Source organism: Platichthys flesus, chromosome 3 (assembly GCF_949316205.1).
Source record: "Platichthys flesus chromosome 3, fPlaFle2.1, whole genome shotgun sequence".
Lineage (NCBI taxonomy): Eukaryota > Metazoa > Chordata > Actinopteri > Pleuronectiformes > Pleuronectidae > Platichthys > Platichthys flesus.
In genome coordinates this window covers 12,842,176-12,862,397 of record NC_084947.1, presented here as the reverse complement: position 1 = coordinate 12,862,397, position 20,222 = coordinate 12,842,176, and the positions used below count along the sequence as shown (strand labels likewise).

The window sequence follows — 20,222 nt, the reverse complement described above, 5'->3', positions numbered from 1 at the left end:
ACCTCTTAAAGCACTGCGTTTATCCGAGCTCTCCTTCAGGACCAGTGACACCAGAAGATGTGGTACTGTAGGCAGCTTCGATGAAATAATTCACATCTAATACATAATTTAAAAAATATGTTTGTCATTACAGCCACAGGAGCAAATCACACAAAGTGTTTGTTGCTCAAATGTTCTTCCTTTTAAAATATGTTGTCACTAAACTAATTAAAGAGCTGCACTTAGAAAGCAGTTTTGCTTCTGATGGAGAGTGAAGGAGTTCAGTTATGCAAACATTTCACAATCTCCTCTGTTACACTGCCACCCAGTGACTCTCTGAAGCTCTACTTCAAATGACAGTGTTTTACACCAGAACAAAAATTAAGGCATTTTATTCAACATCTCACATAACAAAGCAGTTCAAATAAGACAATAACAGTAGGATAATTTTACAGTCATTGATATGACAAATCTGCATTAAATGTGGTGAAGATGGATTTTGTTTAACAAACAAACATGAAACCCACGGAAATACATTTGAGTGTTGAGAGTAAAAAGGTGTAACTAAGCAGTTACTTGTACAAATGCTTCTGTCTCATCCCGACACTTTTAAATACTACTAATATACTTGATGACAATAACAAAATAATGCAGCTTTTAACAACATATAGTATACAGCATTTTACGCAAAGGTTTTGGTTGTCCAATTAAATACAGATTATCGAAAATAACAAACAACAAACTGTTGAGGCAGGTAACAAGACTTTTTAGGTAAACCAATACCTCTCTTGTGTAATCTTTAAAAACAGATTTAATATTTTTCAACCCAAAGGTTAGTTTCTTGTGCATCACAATTTAATGAATAAATATTTCTTTAATAATTACCTTGAATTGTTTCTAGCACTTCTACAAGTGCTTATTTTCAGTGCATTGGAATAAAAGGCACTCCTACATAATTGTTTGTTTGATCAGACAAAAAAAAGGCTGAATGCTCTCATTTTACCCAAAACTGTGATTTACACAAAAGCTGCTTTCAGCCATGTACTGAACTGATATTCCCCCGAAAAGACTCCAGAGAGGCTGTATGTGAGTCAGCTGCTCTGGACGAATATCCCAGGAATCCGTTGAAGATGAGAACTTGGAAAGAAAATGTGATTCAAGAGCTTTTGGTGATATGATATGTCCTGCCAGTCATGTCCTGCTTTCTGCATGTTCTAACCAGACGCCACACTTCGCCTGAACGATCCCGAGATTTTCCTGTTGCAATGGTCATAAGTGAAAGGCAGAGTTTCCATCTGAAAATGTCTGTGCTGTTTCTCCTCTGGTGTTTTTCAAGGTGAGGAATCTCTTCAAAGCTCAACATGACGAAAGCTTCTCAAAGTTAAAGTTTGAGTTAAAATCGGTTACATTTCAACCAAACTGTACTCTTCAACATTTTTTGCTGGAAGAGTCACGAAGTGTGAGTTAAACAGTGATAAACTGTCTCACAATAGAATAAAGAGCACGAGCGGTACCAGACACAGTGAGCGTTGCCCCGATGAAGATTTTCCATCCTCATCAGCTCAATTCAACTTAATGGCAGAACATCAGAGGCACAGCTTATCATTTTTGTGAGTAGCCTGTTCCGAGATTAAGTATAAAAAAAAAAGTCAAAAAAAACTGAAAAATAATATAAAATCATTCCTCAACCTGAGGAGAGTAGAAAAAACCCAACACGTTTTGATTTGAGCAACAATTCTTCAATGCGTGTTTGTTAAGGATGCAGTGTGCATCCTGCTGTGTTGTGCGCTGATTTTGTTTGTTTTTTATAATAGCAGGCCAAAACTCAAAGGCTGAAGCACTAGTGTTTGCAGCTCCCTTCTTTTCGGGCTTCGAAACAAGTGGTGTAACCTGCTCAGGGATAAAATTGCACGCTTCCATTTCACAACATGTCTCTCTGACATTAATTAGATGATCTCACTGCATGCGCATACCTATCAATCCATCAAAGTGAAGGACATAATCCTTAACATTTTAACCTTTAGTTAGAAGTAAAGCATGCCCGCTCAGGAAGTGAACATGTCAACTTCTTCCTAAAACAAATTAAATTAACCTTTAATCGCTGGACAAAATGTCTCACACTATGTACAAGGTGCAAAAGTTAACTGCAAAGAATAAGCGGTTTAGGTATTAAACACTGCAGTTGGCCTAAGGTACAGTAAAGACCCATCCTTTGGTAGAACAAATAGAATAAAATAATCATTTTATGACCAGAACTTAAAGACTGTATCTCAAATACAGTTCAAACACATCACTAAACAGCAGTCTTCATTAGAAGATGAGCTGTACCACAAGCAGTGGTTTTGATACATGGCCTAGGCCTCCTCTCTGGTCATACCCCTGAAGTGAACAAGGTTTCAGACTCCTGCTGGTCTAGAGCCTGTTTTTCTGGTAAAGGATCATCAGCATCCAGGTCTATTGTCGGAGTCACAGCTGTTTTCAGTCTCTGGGGGTTAGAGAAGGTTTTATTTTTAGAAAAGCCACATTTTCAAGCACGTCCGGTCTGTTCACGCAGTAAAACAGAGAGGCAGCTAGTTTAACCACCATGAGATTTTTGCAGGCTATTTAAATTTGGAACAGACATATTCTCACCAAGATCAACCACCAACTTCAGATCAAAATTAAAAGGAGACATATACATTTTTATTTGTATATAAAAGGTCTTAAAAGCTGCTCTCCACCACTGAAAACACTGTTCCTGAAGCGTCTGAAATGTCAATAACCCAAGTTAAAATTATGAACCTGCAAATTAGTATAATATATATATTATCTATTTATAAGACGGGTGAACTAGCTCAACATTGTACCTGCAAAAAAGTAATGCATGCTAATATTAGCAGTCTGAGAAATGTGCCTTGTACTCACCTGAAGAAATGAGCCTTTGGTGCTGCAGATCTCTTGAATGGCACAGACTGGGATCCACACTATAGAGACAAGTGAAATGCACCAGCCCACATATTCAGCCCACAGCGGGTAATTGTACTTCCCATAGTGAACTGGAGTGTACTGGACAATGCTGGAGATCAGAATGCACTAGAAGAAAAAGGAAAAACATTCAAGTCCTATAGACAAACCTCATTTTCAATGTGATTAATCTAATCATTACAGGACAACAATTAGACTGATTAGCTCAGAATGGAAAGAACCTCACCATCACCAACACAGGGCTGAACACCAGCCAACAGGCGCGGAAGTAGATGTTTGGAGTTTTCCCAAGCATCCTTTTGATCATTAAGGAGACACGTCGGACACCTGATGGAAAATGACATGTGCTGATTTTATACTTTAAATAGTCACAAACCACCAATTCAAATTTATTTATGTGGTTTCAAAGACGTTGAGAATTCAGTTTAATTATAAATCAGCCTCACAAGGTCCCTGGGGCTTACAAGTCTAAAGCATGCAGCACATAAACATGATATCAAGGTTAGAACTGTCGACTCTACTGTATATGTCTATATCTACAGTCCATGGTTTGAACCCATGAACTTTACGGGGATCTTACCAAAGATCCAGCAGACAGCTATGACTTCAAAGAAAGCCAAGAACATGAGGGAAACGATAGCGGTGTAGTGGTCCAACAGCTGGAACACATAGATACCCCCCTGTGCAAGAAGGCAGGAGAAAATGAGATACAGAACCACTGCCACAAGTGATGTAACTGTTTCTATGTTTTCCAACAAATGTGTTTGGGAGTTCCTTAGTGTACCTTAGTAATATGAGGAATTCCCAAGATGAAGCAGGAGAAACACACAGCCAGGGTTATCAGCTCTTCTCTTTTCAGATATGGCAGAAGTTTAGGTCCAAACTGTTCTTTTACAAACGCCACACCCACCTCAACTGTGGCAAACTGCAGTGAACACAAAACATATGCATAACAGTAATTGCAATTGTATGTGTAGAACTGGTTTGAAACCATGAAAGCTCTGATCCTCTCTAAAAGGTTTATAACGGGGAATATAAAACCGACCAAATGGACCAATTTTTAAATACGACATCTATTGTCAGAGATCTGGTATATTACACGTGATACATTGTAACATTTAATTCATACTATATTATTAAGTTATTATATTGTATTGTTATATGTTATAATCAGAAAAATCTGAGCCTGAATGTGTACAGTTGCGAGAGATGCCTTCTTTAATTGTTTGACCTACAGTAGTTTAATAAAAGAACAACCGTTTGACTAAGATGTGTACTTTCCTCTTGACAAAGTATAACCAGTTAGAAACAAAATCTTCTTGATCTCAGGTTCATAGATCAGTGCATGTGATTGTTTCCTAAAAAAACAGATTCACATTTGCAGAGCTCCAGTGTTTTGCTTTGTCCTCCCTCTCCACGATTCTGTGAGAGGTAGACATGTTTACCTGGCTGTCGAGGCCCAGACACAGCAGCATGAAGAAGAACAGAGGGGCCCACAGCTGGGAGAGGGGCATAGTTGAGAGGACCTCAGGGTACACGACAAACACAAGACCAGGTCCTGAAAATATGATACAACACACAGGTCGTAAGTTCTACAGAACAGGTAACAAAAACTTGTCTTATTATCCACAGGAGCTTCTACAGTGGCTTTATCCCTAAAAACCACCAGGGAAAATAAGAAGTGAACAGCTGGAGGTGGGAAAGAAAGTGAAAAATAGAGTGATAGCAACCACTTCACGTGGAAAAGCTATCTACTGCAACTTTAACATGTTATATCCACTGATGTGTGGTTATATCGCTTCTTTTTTTTTATCCATAAAATCCTTTTTTAAGAATTGTCTGGCAGATTTTTGTACAGATTTAACTGATGTGATATCAATGATATTACCCCCTGAAGAAGGCCTTATATTGCAACATGTTTGAGTTTGGGTTTAATATGACCATGCCATTATATTTAAAGCATTTAAATTGTTGCCTTGGACTTTTGGGGACTTTTCTATGTCTGCATGCATCCCATCCAAATAGCATTTCAAACAAACCTATTATTTTTATGGTAAGTGTGACTGAACCCGCACACTGTGGGTCAGACCTCCTACTAGACCCAGTGAAACCAGGTTGCTGGACAGCAAAGTGAGAAACATCTAGTTTTTAATCCAGTAACTTGTTGATGCTTACAAATCAGTTTGCATGTCAAAGAGAACAAGGATAATATTGCTAGGGAGGTGAATGTGCTCAGGCCAAACAACCCTTTTCTAGAGCTCTACGGTCATAAACAAGAAAGGTGATGAGCGTCGCAGCCAGTGGAGGGAAATGGAGAACACAAGACTTTAAACCTCATAAATCATTCAGGAAATGCCATCATATGTTTTCTTTGCAGTCACACTCCACCCACGAATCAAATGTTTTCATTATTAAGCACAGGTGAATGGTGTGTATGTTCAAAAGACAGAACAACATGTCAGCAGTGAGTTTTATCTGGGTTGATCCAAGGCTCCTTGAGCAATGACTAAGATGGTAGCAATGCCTAGATGGTTTGAATCCCGGTTAGGCCGGGAGTGAAGTTTGCATGCTCTACCCGTGTCTGTGTGGGTTTTCTCTGAGTGCTCCGTACATGCAGACATGGGTTAGGTGGATTAACTATAGTATGTCAGCAGGGATGGTTGATGTATGTTGATCCTGTGATACACTGGTGACCTGGTCAAGGTGAACCCCGCCTCTCGCCCAATGTCACCTGGGATATAGATGATGAATGGATGTGAATCCCCGTCCCTGTAGGCTGCATACCAAGATTGGTCAAAATGAAAAAAGGTTCCATTTATTTAATTGTTTGCAATCCGCTAAAAAATGGGAGCCCCGCGCTCTGACCTTGATCTTTGATGAATTGCATAGCCCCCATCAATTTGCCAGGTTTAATCCAAATGGATTTAAAAATGACAGCATCTCGCTGTGAGAGAGACAGACAAAGATCTCGTACCTATTACACTGACGCTGCTGCTGTGTGGTTGCAGAACTCAAAATAAGCTAATTCTTGTAATTACCTTTAATGAACTGAACTTTGGCTGAATCATTAACTAACCAACTAATCTTCCAACCACATGCAGGAGAACTGGCAGCAGCAAGAAATCACTGGAAATTCACATTGGCGTTCACTCCCTGGTCAAATGACTCAGCACTAGATGCAGGTTTTAATCTGCTCCGATTGGCAGTGATGGAAACTTGAATGGCTTGTTTGGCCAGATAGCGAGGTGAGATAGATCCTCAGTTTTGGTTGCGTTTGTGACGTCGACATGACAACACAAATGTCTCTACTAGCAATGATAATGGATTCAATCACCTTGTTTAGGCAAATTTTTGTTTGAAAAACTTGCATATACCTGCTCATTTTGATTTAAAAAAGGGTATATGGATAGTCTTGAAACTATGATTTCAGTTCAGTAGGTGATGTTGATTGGCCGACCGTGTCTGTATGCTCATTAAAGATAATTCTGGAGGAGAATTAAAGACCAGTTTAACAAGGGAGAATCAGATCAGACCACAAGCAAGTCATCATTTAGCAGAGGGATTCTAACGGACAGAGGCCATGTTTTCATCACTTCACAGGATTCTGATCTGAGCCAGGGGCCGAACACATGATGTGTCAGTATTTAATAAGGCGTTACTGAACTGACAAAGCTCCTGTTCAGATGCTGTTCAAACATCCAGTTACAGAAGCCAGCACCCTCTCTGGGGGGGGGGGGGGGGGGGGGGGGGGGGGGGTAGTAAAAAATAATGCCTCTCTGCAGAGTAAAGGGTTTTACATGTGTACGAGCATATTCTCGCTTGACAATGAACCCTCCAAGCTGTTTTCAGAGAATTGGGTCCTGACTTTTTCCAGTTTTCCTTTCACACATGGCTCTAAATCTGACATTTGCGATCACACATACAGGATGGATACAGGAGGATCTCCGCACTTATGTGCATGTCTGAAAGCAGCTTAAGTGAGTGAAACATTGCACCCATGACTTCAGAACAGGTTTCGTTGGTCAAAGCATTGTGCTGCCCTTTACAGTTTGTAATGCACGTTTTCAATAAAAAAATGTAATGCTAATATTGTCATCATCGGGTTTATTTTTCTATATTTAGAAAATCTTCTCCAGAGCAGAAAGAACACATTGTGCAACTGTTTTTGCATGTTGAGTAGTACTCCTCATGATGACTTAGCTGTAAAACCTGGTGGATAGTTTCTTTATAAGCCACTAAGTTGTCCTCATATAACCTGCACACTTATTCTGTGCATACCATTGAAGTAATGCATTTCTTGACATCTGTGTTTAGTTATATAATGAAAGCAAGAAAGAAATCCGTCCCAGAGGATAATAACAAAAACCAGGTCTTGTACTTGACACTAGAGTTTGGTATCATATATATATATATATATATATATATATATATATATATATATATAAACAAAATGTCAATCTCTGTTTCTGTAACATCATGGAATGTACAGTATGTATTCCACATCAACCCCATGCTGTGGTGCTTTTGTTTAAGTACTTACAATAAAACAAAGCTATGTTATTGTGGAGCTATAATCATTCCAGGCTTGATGCTTACCACCTGTGGCTATGTTGTCCACTGGGAGGTTGTGTACATGAGCCATGTAGCCAATGGCTGAGAAGATCACAAAGCCAGCCAGGATACTAGTGAATGAGTTGGTAGTGGCCACGATAAGAGCATCCCTGGGAAAGAGGGAAGACAAAATCAGCAATTTCAATCCAGTTCCCAGGAAACCAGGAAAACCACATTTCTAGGATACCAAGCAGCCATTAGATCATCAAGACAGCTATTTATTACATTACAAAGGGCTCACATGTTTTCGTTTAAACCAGGAACTGTCTCTGGCAGGTACTAGATTCAGACAGGGGTTCAGTTCAGTTATCTGCAGGTTGGGAGTAACCATCTTAGACAAAAGTAAAATGTTCAGCTCTTACCTGAGAATGTTGTTGTTGAACTTGTTGTAACTAGCCATCGAAATCATGGACCCAAATGCTATTCCAATGGAGTTAAACACCTGAGCAGCTGCATTAACCCAAACCTATGATAGAGATACAAAATAATAACAACTGTTTAAATACCCCTGCCAAGGAGCTTATGTTTTCACCCCTGTTAGTTTTTTGTTTTTTGTGTTGGCAAGATTACACAAAAAGTATTAAACAGATCACTACGAAAAACTTAAAGGATGCAGTATGGGTCAGGAAAGAACCCATAAAATATTTTGACGTGGAACAAGATCCAGGAAATTAGTTTTCCACTTTCTTTAACATTGGGAAATATAGCGCGATTTTTCTTTATGACGTTTTCTAAACTTTTCTAAACTTTGACGTGGTAAAGGCCCCTGATCTTCATTGAGCAACTTCTGAATTTTTTTTTCTATTTGGTATAGCTGGCACGTTAAGTATAGGATATTCTTTGTTACAGAGAACCACCTAAGATCTCAGATAAAGATTTACGTGTATGTGTGATCTGGTGTGTCAAGTGTGGGTTCACATTAACCTAAGTTGAACTATTCTAAATGCACTAAATATTCAGTGTTCCCGTCCTTATGGTACTAAGGAGTCAGGAGACACCCAGCTGTAGTCAGACCAACCTATTCTGGGACATTTCCAGCCTCTCCACTGGATTTCAAAAATATTCAAAGACAAATTTTCTTGATTATTGAATTGAATTCTGATTAGAAAGATGAGATGACTTTTTTTTTTGTTCATTCCTGAAATGACTGCTTCTCGTTTATCTTTTGCTGTTCTTGCTTTTGCTGCTTTTGAACTTTGAGCAAACAAAAGGTGAAGGCCTCTAATCTCTAAACAAAAACTTCAGAAAAGAAGAGGATCTAAAAAAAAACTTCAGAAATGAAGAGGATCTAAAACTTGATGGCAATGTGTAACCAATGTCCTAAGACTTCCCCACCATTTCTGTTGACCTACTTATGTTTTAACACACTCTCACCTTCACTTCAAAGAGTTTGCTCCAGACAGGTGTGGCAAAGAAGAGGATGCCATTTTTGGCTCCAGGAAGCTGCAGGTTATTGATGAGCAGGGCGAACAGAATGAAGTATGGAAATATAGCAGTGAAATACACAACCTGTGTGACACAAAACAAACAATGAGAAGCAGAACCACGTGAATGTGGGGGTTTGCTGTTGCGATAGTTTGCAACAGCAATGGGGGACCTGTTTTCAGTGACGCCAGTGAAGATGATCTGTGATTTCATTTAAAATGAGTTTACGTAAATACAGATTTTCTGATATGAACCAGATAAAGACAACCAACCCAATGCTTCACGACACATGCCCTGGATTGGAGTGTAAACAAGTCGCAGGATGTGATGTTGACGCGACTCATAATTGGACTATGCTCTGTAAAGTTTGAACAATATGAAAGGAATATCAAATACCAAATCAAATATTTCTGTCCATGTAAACAGTCAGATATGTTTTACAGTGTATCACAACAAAACTCTTCTGTTTCATTTGATCATGTTCTTATTCTGATTTGTTTGAGCGAACATTTCTTATGTGTGTATGTCAACTTCCTAAAACTGTCAACAAAGATATGCCACTTGCAAAAGAGATGACCCAAATATTAGACTACAGAAAAGAAAACATATCTTACAGACTATATATTATTCAATGTAACATTCTTGCCTTTGTCTCTGGCACTAACTGTGATTAATGTGAGAGGACAAACAATAAAGTTAAAGAACGCAAACAGGACAAAAACTATGATCACCACATTGTATAAACATTTGCCGGAGAGCAGCGTAATTCTGACCTTGCCAGTGGATTTGATTCCTTTAAATATGCACAAGTACACAATGACCCAGGCCAAAACAAGACAGCCAAAGAGTTCCCAGCGAATGCCACCAGCCTCTTCAATGCCATCAGTTTTCTGCAGGAGCTTGTGACTGGAAAAGGGAAAAAAGAAGAGTGAGAATGTAAAAATTCAGTGATTCAGTCCATAAAACTATGAAAAACGTTCAAGTCCAATTTGTGACATAAAACACTCATGACCAAGTTTCCAGACTGAAACAAACGATTGGGTGACATTATTGTTTATACCCCAAAACAAAGCTAATGTGGTTCATGTGGTCTCTCAGTTTGAAGTTTGATCAGATATTTGTATGACACAGGCCTAAGGAAATGAGCACATGATCCTGCAACAATTTGTAGTTTGATTCACATGTTGCTAAAACCTGACTTGTGTTTGTGTAAGTATGTGTAACACATGTTTGGTTTTTAACACAGTTAGAGTGATATTAGTACTGTAAATACATAAGCTTCTTACTCAAAGAACTGTTGACTGGCAGACTGCAGGTGGGTGACATTGCCATGGATACCACTGGAACAGTTCCCGACGACATTCCAAGTGTTGTTGCAGGACATCCAGGGAAGCGTGGCTCCGAACGAGTGGAAGAGATAGTAAAGAGCCCAGCTCATGAGCACATTGTAGTACGTAGAGTACACAAAGGAGAGAACAACTGTGGCCAGACCAACACCTGTGGAACGACGTGCAGCGGGGGGGGGGGGGGGGGGGGGGGGGGGGGGAGAGACACAAAGTGAGAGATGACTCTGGACAACTGTAGGGGGAGAAATTGGACACTTCACCTCTTCAAACTACTGTAAAACTGCTCTCATTGTAGTGAGTTGTCAATGATTTGGGCCCAGGATCAAAATTACGGGGTATTATCTCGTCTCCACATATAGATGACAGAAAAGCCACTATCATGGGATGTGGCGGCTAAAATTAAGTTAAGCCAATGGAGCTAATGATTAAAGGGATTCCTGCAGCTATGGATTACAAATTCCACTCTGACACTTGGCTGGTGAATCAAACAGGCTCTTGGCCAGAGTGAGATAGGACGAGATTAAAGCTCAGACAGATTAAATTATTCAGTCTTTTAGCACCTTCTGAGCTCTGTGTCAGGTTTCAGGTTGGAGTGTGTGCGTCTTCATGCTGGCTGCCGTGTGTTTTCAATAACGACATAGGTATCAAGAGCGGGTGCAGCTTCATTGGGAACAGAACTGCTACACTATAAGTATAAAGGACAATATATTTCACATCTATTCTATATAAACTGTCATTTCTAGGACAACAACAGAACTTCTAAGGAATTAATTAAAAAAGATGACACCCCTGTCTCATGTAGCTGGAGCTTACAGCCAGTAAACTATTGAGCTTAGCATAAAGAGTGGAAACAGAGAATTAGTTAGCCCATCTTCAGCCAAAGGTAATAAAATCACATCTTTGCAACTTTTAACAAACAAGATGTAACTTCAGCCGCAAGGGATCGTTTCTTTAAGGAGATGATCGTGGACTTCAGGAAGCTGCAGAGGGGGGGCGAGGGGGGAGGGGGGGTCACGGTCCGATACACATTGATGGAGCTGTAGTGGACAGATTCTCAGAGTTCAAGTTCCTCGGTGTGTTCACAGATGACCTGACCTGGTCCAAACAAGCGAACGCTGTGGTCAAAACTGCACAGAAGTGCCTATACTTCCTGAGGAGACTCAAGAAGTTTGGCATAGCTGAGAAAACTTTAACAAACTTTTACTTGTGCACCAGCATCCTCTCAGGCTGCACTGCTGCCTGGTATGGTGTCTACTCCGCTGCTGATCGCAAGGCCCTGCAGAGGGTGGTGAAGACAGCGGAGCGCATCATCGGCTGCCATGCCTTAGAAAAGCACGGAAGATCATGAAGGACCACAGCCACCCAGGCTGTGGACTTCTCACACTGCTGCCGCCTGGTAGACGTTTCCGGGGCATCCGAGCACGGACAACCAGACTCAAAAACAGCTTCTTCCCCCAGGCCATAAGGCTTCTTAACAGTCAACACTGACCCTCTGAACAGTCACCATGTACATTCTGCTCCCCCACTCATACAAATACACTTACTTCACATATATTTTATTTAAATTAATATTCCCCACGCCTTCACCCTGTAAACTGCTGCTTCATTTGACTATGTTATATGTTTTACATATATTCATATTATTTAATTTAATATTCCCCACTCCTTCACCCTGTAAACTGCTGCTTCATTTGACTGTTATATGTTATATATTACGATGTTATATGTTATATAGTATGTTATTTTTCTATTTTGTAAAGTCGTCCACTGCTTAGATGTTGCCTGCCATGTCACAAGAATTTCACTGCTCCGATGACGCTGTCATTTGTGCATGTGACAATAAACTTTGATTTGATTTGATTTAATAAAAAACAATTACAAAAGACCTAGTTTGATGACATTATGCAGCAGTCGTTTCCACAACCTTTGCCCGTGAAAATCTTCGAGAGGCGCAAATCATGTTGAGAAGTTGAATAAATTCTTTTGGCAGTTAGCAATAGAAATCAGACGCTCGTTTGAATTCATGATTTGACTTGAAGTTTAATAAATAAGAGAGATCAGAGGATCAAGCAGACCCTGCTTCTCTTATTTGTGAGCCTAAGGTCACAGCTCTGCATAAAAAAGCTGCAGTTACTGCACTGACCAACATGCCTCTGTTTTCAGATAATTGAACCGGCCTCTTGGGCAATGCAAAGTTCCTGTATAGTTTAAATCTGTTTTTGTTATTAACGTACCCAAGTCAAATGTCTGTTTCTCTGACATCTGTTGTTATGAACGTGTTTGTGTGACTGGTCTGTAAGAATTTATGCCATTGATCTAATGAACGATAATGGAGGATAGTGGCTATTAGAGGATAATGTTTCATTGTGCCTTCACAGTATCCTGCAACCCCTGCTTTTTGTTTACCAATTTGAGCTCAGCACTCAACACCATTATGTCACTGCAAAGTTTTGACAAACTTTAGGTGCTGGTTATTAGTCTCTTGCTGGATAGGCCCAAGCTTCTCAACACTGGGCCCCCCTCAATTGTGTACCCTACTCTGCATCTGAAAAGATACTTAAATGTTATTTTTAACAATATCCCCTGCCACTTGATTTCGAATATATAAAATCAAATCAAGTGCATCATTGGCAAAAATTCTAAACTCCCTTCAGCCTCTATTCCCCCTGGCAAGGTAATGCCAGGGGGAATAGAGGATGAATGACTGAATAAAGAGACCTTGGGTAAATGAGACGCAACAAAGCAATCCAGCTGTCAGTGTTGAAGCCTCCATGTCAGACTCTTCAGTCGGTAAATGTGTGTTTTATAAAACCTATTTTGAGGAGGGGTACTCACATGCTCTAAAATGCACATGCCCTAACACAATAACATGCATGCACACTAGGATTGGCTACCAAAACAAAGACCAGATAAAATCTGATTACAAAATATACTTAAACATCTCCCCTAAGGCCCCAGGGGAGATGTTTAAGTATATTTTGTAATCAGATTTTATGTCAGACTCTTCATGTCAGACTCTTCAGTCGGTAAATGTGTGTTTTATAAAACCTATTTTGAGGAGGGGTACTCACATGCTCTAAAATGCACATGCCCTGACACAATAACATGCATGCACACTAGGATTGGCTACCAAAACAAAGACCAGATAAAATCTGATTACAAAATATACTTAAACATCTCCCCTAAGGCCCCAGGGGAGATGTTTAAGACATCTTGACTCAGGAATAGCAAATATCTTCTGGCTGTCAAATTAAGATTACTTCATGTCATTTAGCTGACGCTTTTGTCCAAAGCGACTTACATTTTTAGAACACTCAGCATTTATGACGGGGTATTTAGGGGTTCAGTATCTTGCCAAGGACACTTAGGCATGCAGTTGGGAAAGAGTGGGATTCGAACCGGCAACCTTCTTGTTGCAGAACACCCACTCTATCACCTAGGCCACACTCTCCCCCTAATCAACTGAGCAATTTGTGATTTTTAATGGGGGGGAAAAAACTATAAAGAAAAACGACTTGTAGTTATACAGGGATTATGGACTCGACTATTTCTTGGCTGGGATAAGGAACTTTCTTGGAGTCTCCATAACCCATATGTTTCCAGTCTTTGTGTTAAGGTAGCCTAACTGGCTGCTGCTTCCAGCTACAGGTTGATTCTTGTTGTGGTAATCCTGGAATGCCATGCTCCACTAGATCATATGTCACTATTTGGTCAAATGTAATGAAAGGCGGCTGAACCACAGCTCTGTGTCTACACAATGACAGATGGAAAGGATTGCCTCTTTCACTCTACTCATCTAGCTTACATGGTTGACGGCTCCACTGTTACACCAGACAGCCTGCGAGTGGTGTAATGATAGCTCATTTCAAACTGCCCAAGCATATATCAGTCGACTGGAATCAAAAACAAAGCCAATCATGTCAAGATTGTGCCATTGAGTAGGAGCTATCAGGCTGTTCTCAAACTGGACCCTACAACTCCCACTACATCAGTGTGTGACTTGGTTTGTTGCCAAACACACAATTTAAATACAGTGGCAAGCTTGAGGGTTTACTCCCCCCCCCTTACGGCGGAAACAGGAACTGTCATCACATTTTGCAACCATTACTTCCTAATCAAACCAAAGCTTTGCCTTTTAGTAAACATCTTCTTGTCTTTCAAGAGAGGGATTTATTTGACCCTAAATACAATGTAACCTTGATTAACCTCTTTATTTAGGAAGAAATGACTTATCCCGTTTGAGCAGTTTAAGACTACATGTTGGTTTGGGTGGTCAGGACCCTCCACGTGGCAGTGGATAGGGAAAGGGGGGACAGGCTGGTTTAGTCTTGAATTCATTGTTTATTGTCCAGTCATGCCTCACCACTATCATCACAGAATTAATTCACACATGTGAAGTGTAAGAGAATGTAACCAGTTGAAATAATACATCCGTGCATGATTAAGTCTACTGCAGCGAATCAATAATGAGCATATGTGTTGATTTGTGGTAGTTATTTGTGGGCATCTAAATCACTGATCACAGATACATCACAGTAAACTGCACTTGGGTTGCACAGGGAAATTATTCAAGAAGAACATACAGAAAACAACTACCTGCTTTTGGCCCTTGTTTAGCACAGTGCAATAACCAGGAAGAAATGAGCGATAAATCAAGTGAAGGACCCAAACGTTTTGACCGGGTAGATAATCTCTGTCTTTAAGGAGATAAGGAAACTATGGAGAAAAATCTTGAGTTAGAACATGAGAAACAGCATTTTCAATTCACACCCACAAGCACTGATTGTTGATGGCTGGGCTCTTGTTTGATTTGGAAAGTGGTTCTTTTGAAGAGCTCCATAGTGACTGTTGCTCTCTGAGTCCAAGTCCACACATCCCGATCATTTACATGTACAATTTTGCAAATATATGAGTTTTTTTTGTGTTCGTGTGCATGGTAAGCCTTTACACAAACCACCCATTATGCTGAGCAACAATTTAACTAGTATTTGCGATTTGTTGAAACAAACAAACGCGACTGTAAGAGCACACCCACAATCACCAGCAAATCCATTAATTATCATTCAACTGTGCAGCATTTGATTATTGAATTTTGGCATAATGTTGGTTCATAATTGAATTATTTGATTATCTCTTTCTTGTTAATTTAAAATGCTTTCAATGAGCTATTAAAAACAGTTTAAGAAATCAAAAAAGACACTGATTGTAAATTCTGCTTAACAAGATCTCATCCATCAACAAGTGAAAACAATTCATTTATCACATAGAAAAATGCAGATTTTATTACAGATTGAGAGAGCATGCCTGCACCAGGGTTCAATATGAAATCCTCAAAACATTAGTATGGATCTCGAACATGAAACACATGTATATTTATTCTTTTTGTCTTTAAATTAAAATTGTAGGCCCTAGGGGAGCAGGTCTGGGCACCATTCCACTACATCCGAACCAAGAACACAGAGAAGACCTGGTCTGGAAGGGAGTGAGGGCTGGGGTTGTCGAGCTATGTGTAACTGTCGAGGGGGGTTAAACACAACGTATCTGTGCTTTATATTCTGCCCAACCCATCTAACCTCTATGGCTGGGATAAGGTTGAAAGAGGATCTCTGGGGCACTTTCTTAGCAGCTGTCAGAGAGGGACACTATTACTAGCGTAACAACCAAGGGCTGAAGATAATCGCTGAGTTTATCTGCCACACCGTTAACCAAGCTGGGCTTCTCAGACCATCAATGACTACAGTCACATTGAAGTGACCTAAGCAGGCCTTCTTGGAACGGCACATGACAGGGCAGTTAAGGGAGGACCTGGGAAAGCAACACAGGTTCCCCGAAGACATAGAAGAAACCGCCTTTGGAACAATCGATATGTCATTGGCGTCAGCATGCCTATATGAGAGTAAGAATGCAGAACTGGTGGAAGAGTGGTGTGCAAGGGCAGAGTCCATTGAAGTAGTGGGCAGTGGTTGAACATGAAATTCACTGTGCAATGCCAAATACTTCAAATGCGTCACCAGCGCATGCCAAAGAAAAGCCACCAGCAGAGCTAATGCCTCTTGGACAAGGCTGGGAAGGGATCATTCGTGGTCAGGTTGCCTGGATGACAGTGAGTTGAGTTTAAAAACCTCAAACACCCTTAAACCCAGTTACCATGACTCATGGTGTGTTCAAGTGCATTAACAGATCTATGGTTGATCCATAATAAGAGTACATTTGCTGTAATTTTTGTGGAACAGGACCCAGAAACTCTAAGGTGTCAGCACATGTCACGTTACCTAACAAAAACATGTGTCTGTGTTAATGAAGGATGCTCAACCCTACTCACGTGAGAGCCTTTAGCCTGGAGAGTCACTCACCTTTGAACAAGGGGCACATCTTAGCGAGAGCATGCACTGGTCCTAAACGAGTGTACTGCCCAATAGAAAACTCCAAGAAGAGCAGAGGGAAGCCACATAGGAGCAGCATGGTGAAGTAAGGGATCAAGAAGGCCCCTGAATCAGAAGAACAGTAGAAAGCAGATAATAAGTAGCTTGCAAGTATGTTGCCTGGGGAGATGGATATGATGGATAAGTCCTTAAACCAAAAAAAAACAATAACCCTCTTTAATTAGGAAGAATACTCAGATCCAGCCCCCTGTTATTTATAAATGACTTTCTTTTATTTCCATGCCTAATAAATAAAGTCAGTTCCAAGATAACGTTAATCAGTTTAGGCCCTTGCTTAACGACAGCTACCCACAGTAACTGCATTTCTTACATTTCTGCACAGCGATTTTCAACAAACACATAATCTTTGCTTCATGTATATTGTGCAGGGGGTGGGGGCTACTTCCGGGTTTTACAAAAGTTATGAAAGTCTAATATTTAACTGATTTCAGCTGCAGAAACCCGTCCGCAGGCTGAAGAAAACATACTCTACCTCCAGATAAAGTATTTATAACTAAATTCTGTTATATTTGTATATAGCACCAAATCATTACATTACATTACATTTCATTTAGCTGACGCTTTTATCCAAAGCGACTTACAATAAGTGCATTCAAACCCGAGGGTACATACCAAGGACGACAAGAATCAAGAAAATACAATTTCTTCAAATAAAGCAAAACTACAAAGTGCTATAAGTAAGTGCCATTTAAGTGCTAGTAAAGTGTTAGTTTCAAAAAGTTGTTAGTGTTTTTTTTTGTTTTTTTTTTTTTCATTCAAGGTAAAGTCGGAAGAGGTATGTTTTTAGTTTTCGGCGGAAGATGTGTAGACTTTCTGATGTCCGGATGTCAATGGGGAGCTCATTCCACCATTTAGGAGCCATCATAATATATACACTATATGTCAGGGCAGAGAATAGTGTCAAGACAAAACAATGTAGTGTAGAAAAATCTATCAGTTCCCATAAACGAGTAAGAGAGAGAGGTGATAACCATTATAGGCAAATTATAATTATTGTTGTTGTTGTTATTTAATTAGGCAAATATTGTAATTTCTTCAGTATTCTCCGCAGTTGCTTTGCTGTTCCTTTGTGTAAAGACTGTGTCTTTCCATGAGGAGGCATTGACTGTTCCTGATGCTACAACCTCAAAGGACAGTGTAAGGAAATAAATGTAACAAAAACTGAACAAGACCATTTCATTTTAAACATGAACATAGCCCAGAATTGTCCTCTCTCTTTTCTCTTTAGGCTATAACAGCACCACCCTCATCTGACCACATGCAAAGCACCGCAGCAGAGTCACCCCGGTTCAGAGCCATGTGTGGTGGGCAGCCTGAGCCTCACCTCCGCCGCTGCTGTAGCAAAGGTACGGAAACCTCCACACGTTGCCCAGTCCCACCGCGTAGCCCACCGATGCCAGGATGAACTCCAGGCGGCTGCCCCACGTGGGTCTCTGGGGCTCCGCATCCACAGTCTTCTCGGCGATCACTTTGAGATCCAGAGATTTCCGAGCCGCACGGTCTCCCTCATCAGCTGCTGTGTCTGACTTGTGGACCTCCATCGTGGCTGATGATCAGAGCAGAGTGGTGGGTCTAGTTGCTATTCCCAGACGAGGCTGCTTCAGACAAAATGACAAATGCGCGAGATACGGAGCACCGCTACGCAACAGCTCCGCCGGAGCATTAAATAAACGCCGGGTCTTTTATGGATGATCCTCCAATCAGCTCTCTCAACTATGATCATCAATAAAAGCACATTACACCCGCTACTAAGACCGCAGCACACACAGCCCTTACAACACAAGCGCTATTCAAAACCCAACACGATCTGTTTCCAGTTCAGCCACTGACTTGTTGTACTGTGACATAACTGCAGATGTCCTTTTCGATCCCCTCTGGTTGGACCACTCAAACATGCAGAAGGGTGTTAAGGATACGCCTTTCACCAAAATAAAAGCCGACCGGGGATTCACTGTGTACCTTGAGGCGTCAGGGGGGAAGTTTGTTTGCATCAGCAGTCAACACACATTGATGTAGGACATGACGTTGCATCTTTTTGTCTTTGCACAAGACTCTTTTTTTCAGGAGAGGTCATCCCGTTTTATTTTAGTAGGAAATAGTTTTTATTTATCGGGCAAGTGCAAGAACATACAATTAATGTTTGTTTTAATATTTTCTGTTACATATCCCCCCCCCCCCCCCTCCTGCAGTGGCTCCCTGTACAGTGTTGTGGATGTCGTGCACATTTTTTGATCTCACACACTGTGAGATCAGAGCTTGTTCACATGAAGCAGCCGGTCAGTGACTTACCGGCTTCTTGGCTCACACCGGCGTAACAGGGAAAAAAGTGAAAACACAGAGTTTCTGTGGTCTCAGCTGCTCAGAGATCAGTGTGGCAGCTTCTAGATCAGGGCAGAAGCTGCAGCTGGTTTGTACCGAGCTTCAGTTTCTGTGTCCGCCTCCAGTCGGACCTGTTTTCACGTTTTGTTTTCGTATTTTGTCAACTAAAATATGCATCACACCCTATTACGTCTAGGGTCTCCTCTTCATAGGAGTTTGGTGTTTTTCTTTTTTGTAACACTAAAAAATAGCAATAAAGTTTCAACAGTTTTCTTTATTGTCGTTCTATAATTTCATAAATGCAAAAAAACTATAGCCTTTATATGTATATATAGTATGACTATATATAAAACTTTATAAGATGTGTTCAACTATATTTTGCGGCTCCAGACAAATTTTAGTTTGGGGAAAAGGGGTCGAAATGGCTCCTTTGATAGCAAAGGTTGTCAACCCCTGCCCTAGTCTTACAATTTAGCCAAGTTAATCTATCACAATGAAAGTTAAAGGTTTGCAGTAAACCTTGTACTTTAACCTCACCTTAACATGAAGTGAAGTGAGACTAAAAATGATAAAAGCTCTTATGTGGGCAGAGAAAATTAACGCTTTCAATATAAGAGTTTTGTGATTTTATTTTGAAATGCAGCGTGGTTTCTATAGACTCTGTTGTTGTTGGCGATGCTCTGTAGGTTCTATAATGAGTCTCAGCAGAATTGCAACCACAGACTATAAATAAGCATATCCCCTTCTGGGGGAAGTCCTTAAAAACAGGACTAATTTTGCTGGATCCAATCACATCCACGGTAAAAGTCTGAGGTTTCAATGCACATCAATGTTGTGTGTTTTACTCTAGACAGGCAGTTTAGCTGTAAATCTGCTGGTGTCATATTACTATGGCACTGTTTCATTCATAACACTGAGACATCTGCCTGTGGCCACTGATTGGTCAGCTTCTTCGACCAATCATTGGAGTCCCTGCGCACACGTCCCTGTTGCGTCAGAGTCTGTGGGCGTGTATGTAGAAGCTTGGTTCTGTAAGATCAGTGCCACACTCTGATGAGACAGACACAGTGTGCAAAGATATTATAAGGTTTGATTATTGGCTTCATTTAGAATATAGGACAAGATGTTGAATATC

General features: G+C 40.5%; 1 protein-coding gene across 1 annotated transcript; it reads right to left on the bottom strand.

The window, feature by feature from the left end:
• Window positions 1–354: 354 nt before the first annotated feature.
• si:ch211-225b11.1 (uncharacterized protein LOC561694 homolog) lies at window positions 355–18,730 on the bottom strand. Its single transcript, XM_062384766.1, has 13 exons — window positions 18,093–18,730; window positions 16,679–16,813; window positions 10,266–10,476; window positions 9,753–9,885; window positions 8,929–9,063; window positions 7,917–8,020; window positions 7,540–7,664; window positions 4,389–4,501; window positions 3,728–3,868; window positions 3,524–3,623; window positions 3,170–3,270; window positions 2,884–3,051; window positions 355–2,464 (listed from the first exon to the last, which is right to left on the bottom strand). Exons 1-13 carry the CDS (start codon window positions 18,307–18,309, stop codon window positions 2,351–2,353), a joined length of 1,797 nt encoding a protein of 598 aa, XP_062240750.1. The 5' UTR covers window positions 18,310–18,730; the 3' UTR covers window positions 355–2,350.
• Window positions 18,731–20,222: the final 1,492 nt, after the last annotated feature.

Excerpts from the sequence above, each read along its gene's own strand:
- si:ch211-225b11.1 (XM_062384766.1), bottom strand. The coding sequence starts at position 18,309 with ATGGAGGTCCACAAGTCAGACACAGCAGCTGATGAGGGAGACCGTGCG. Across the intron at positions 16,814-18,092 it reads TTGCTACAGCAGCGGCGGAG|GGGCCTTCTTGATCCCTTAC; the intron begins GTGAGGCTCAGG and ends CTTCTGATTCAG. Across the intron at positions 3,869-4,388 it reads GTCTGGGCCTCGACAGCCAG|TTTGCCACAGTTGAGGTGGG; the intron begins GTAAACATGTCT and ends TGTTCACTGCAG.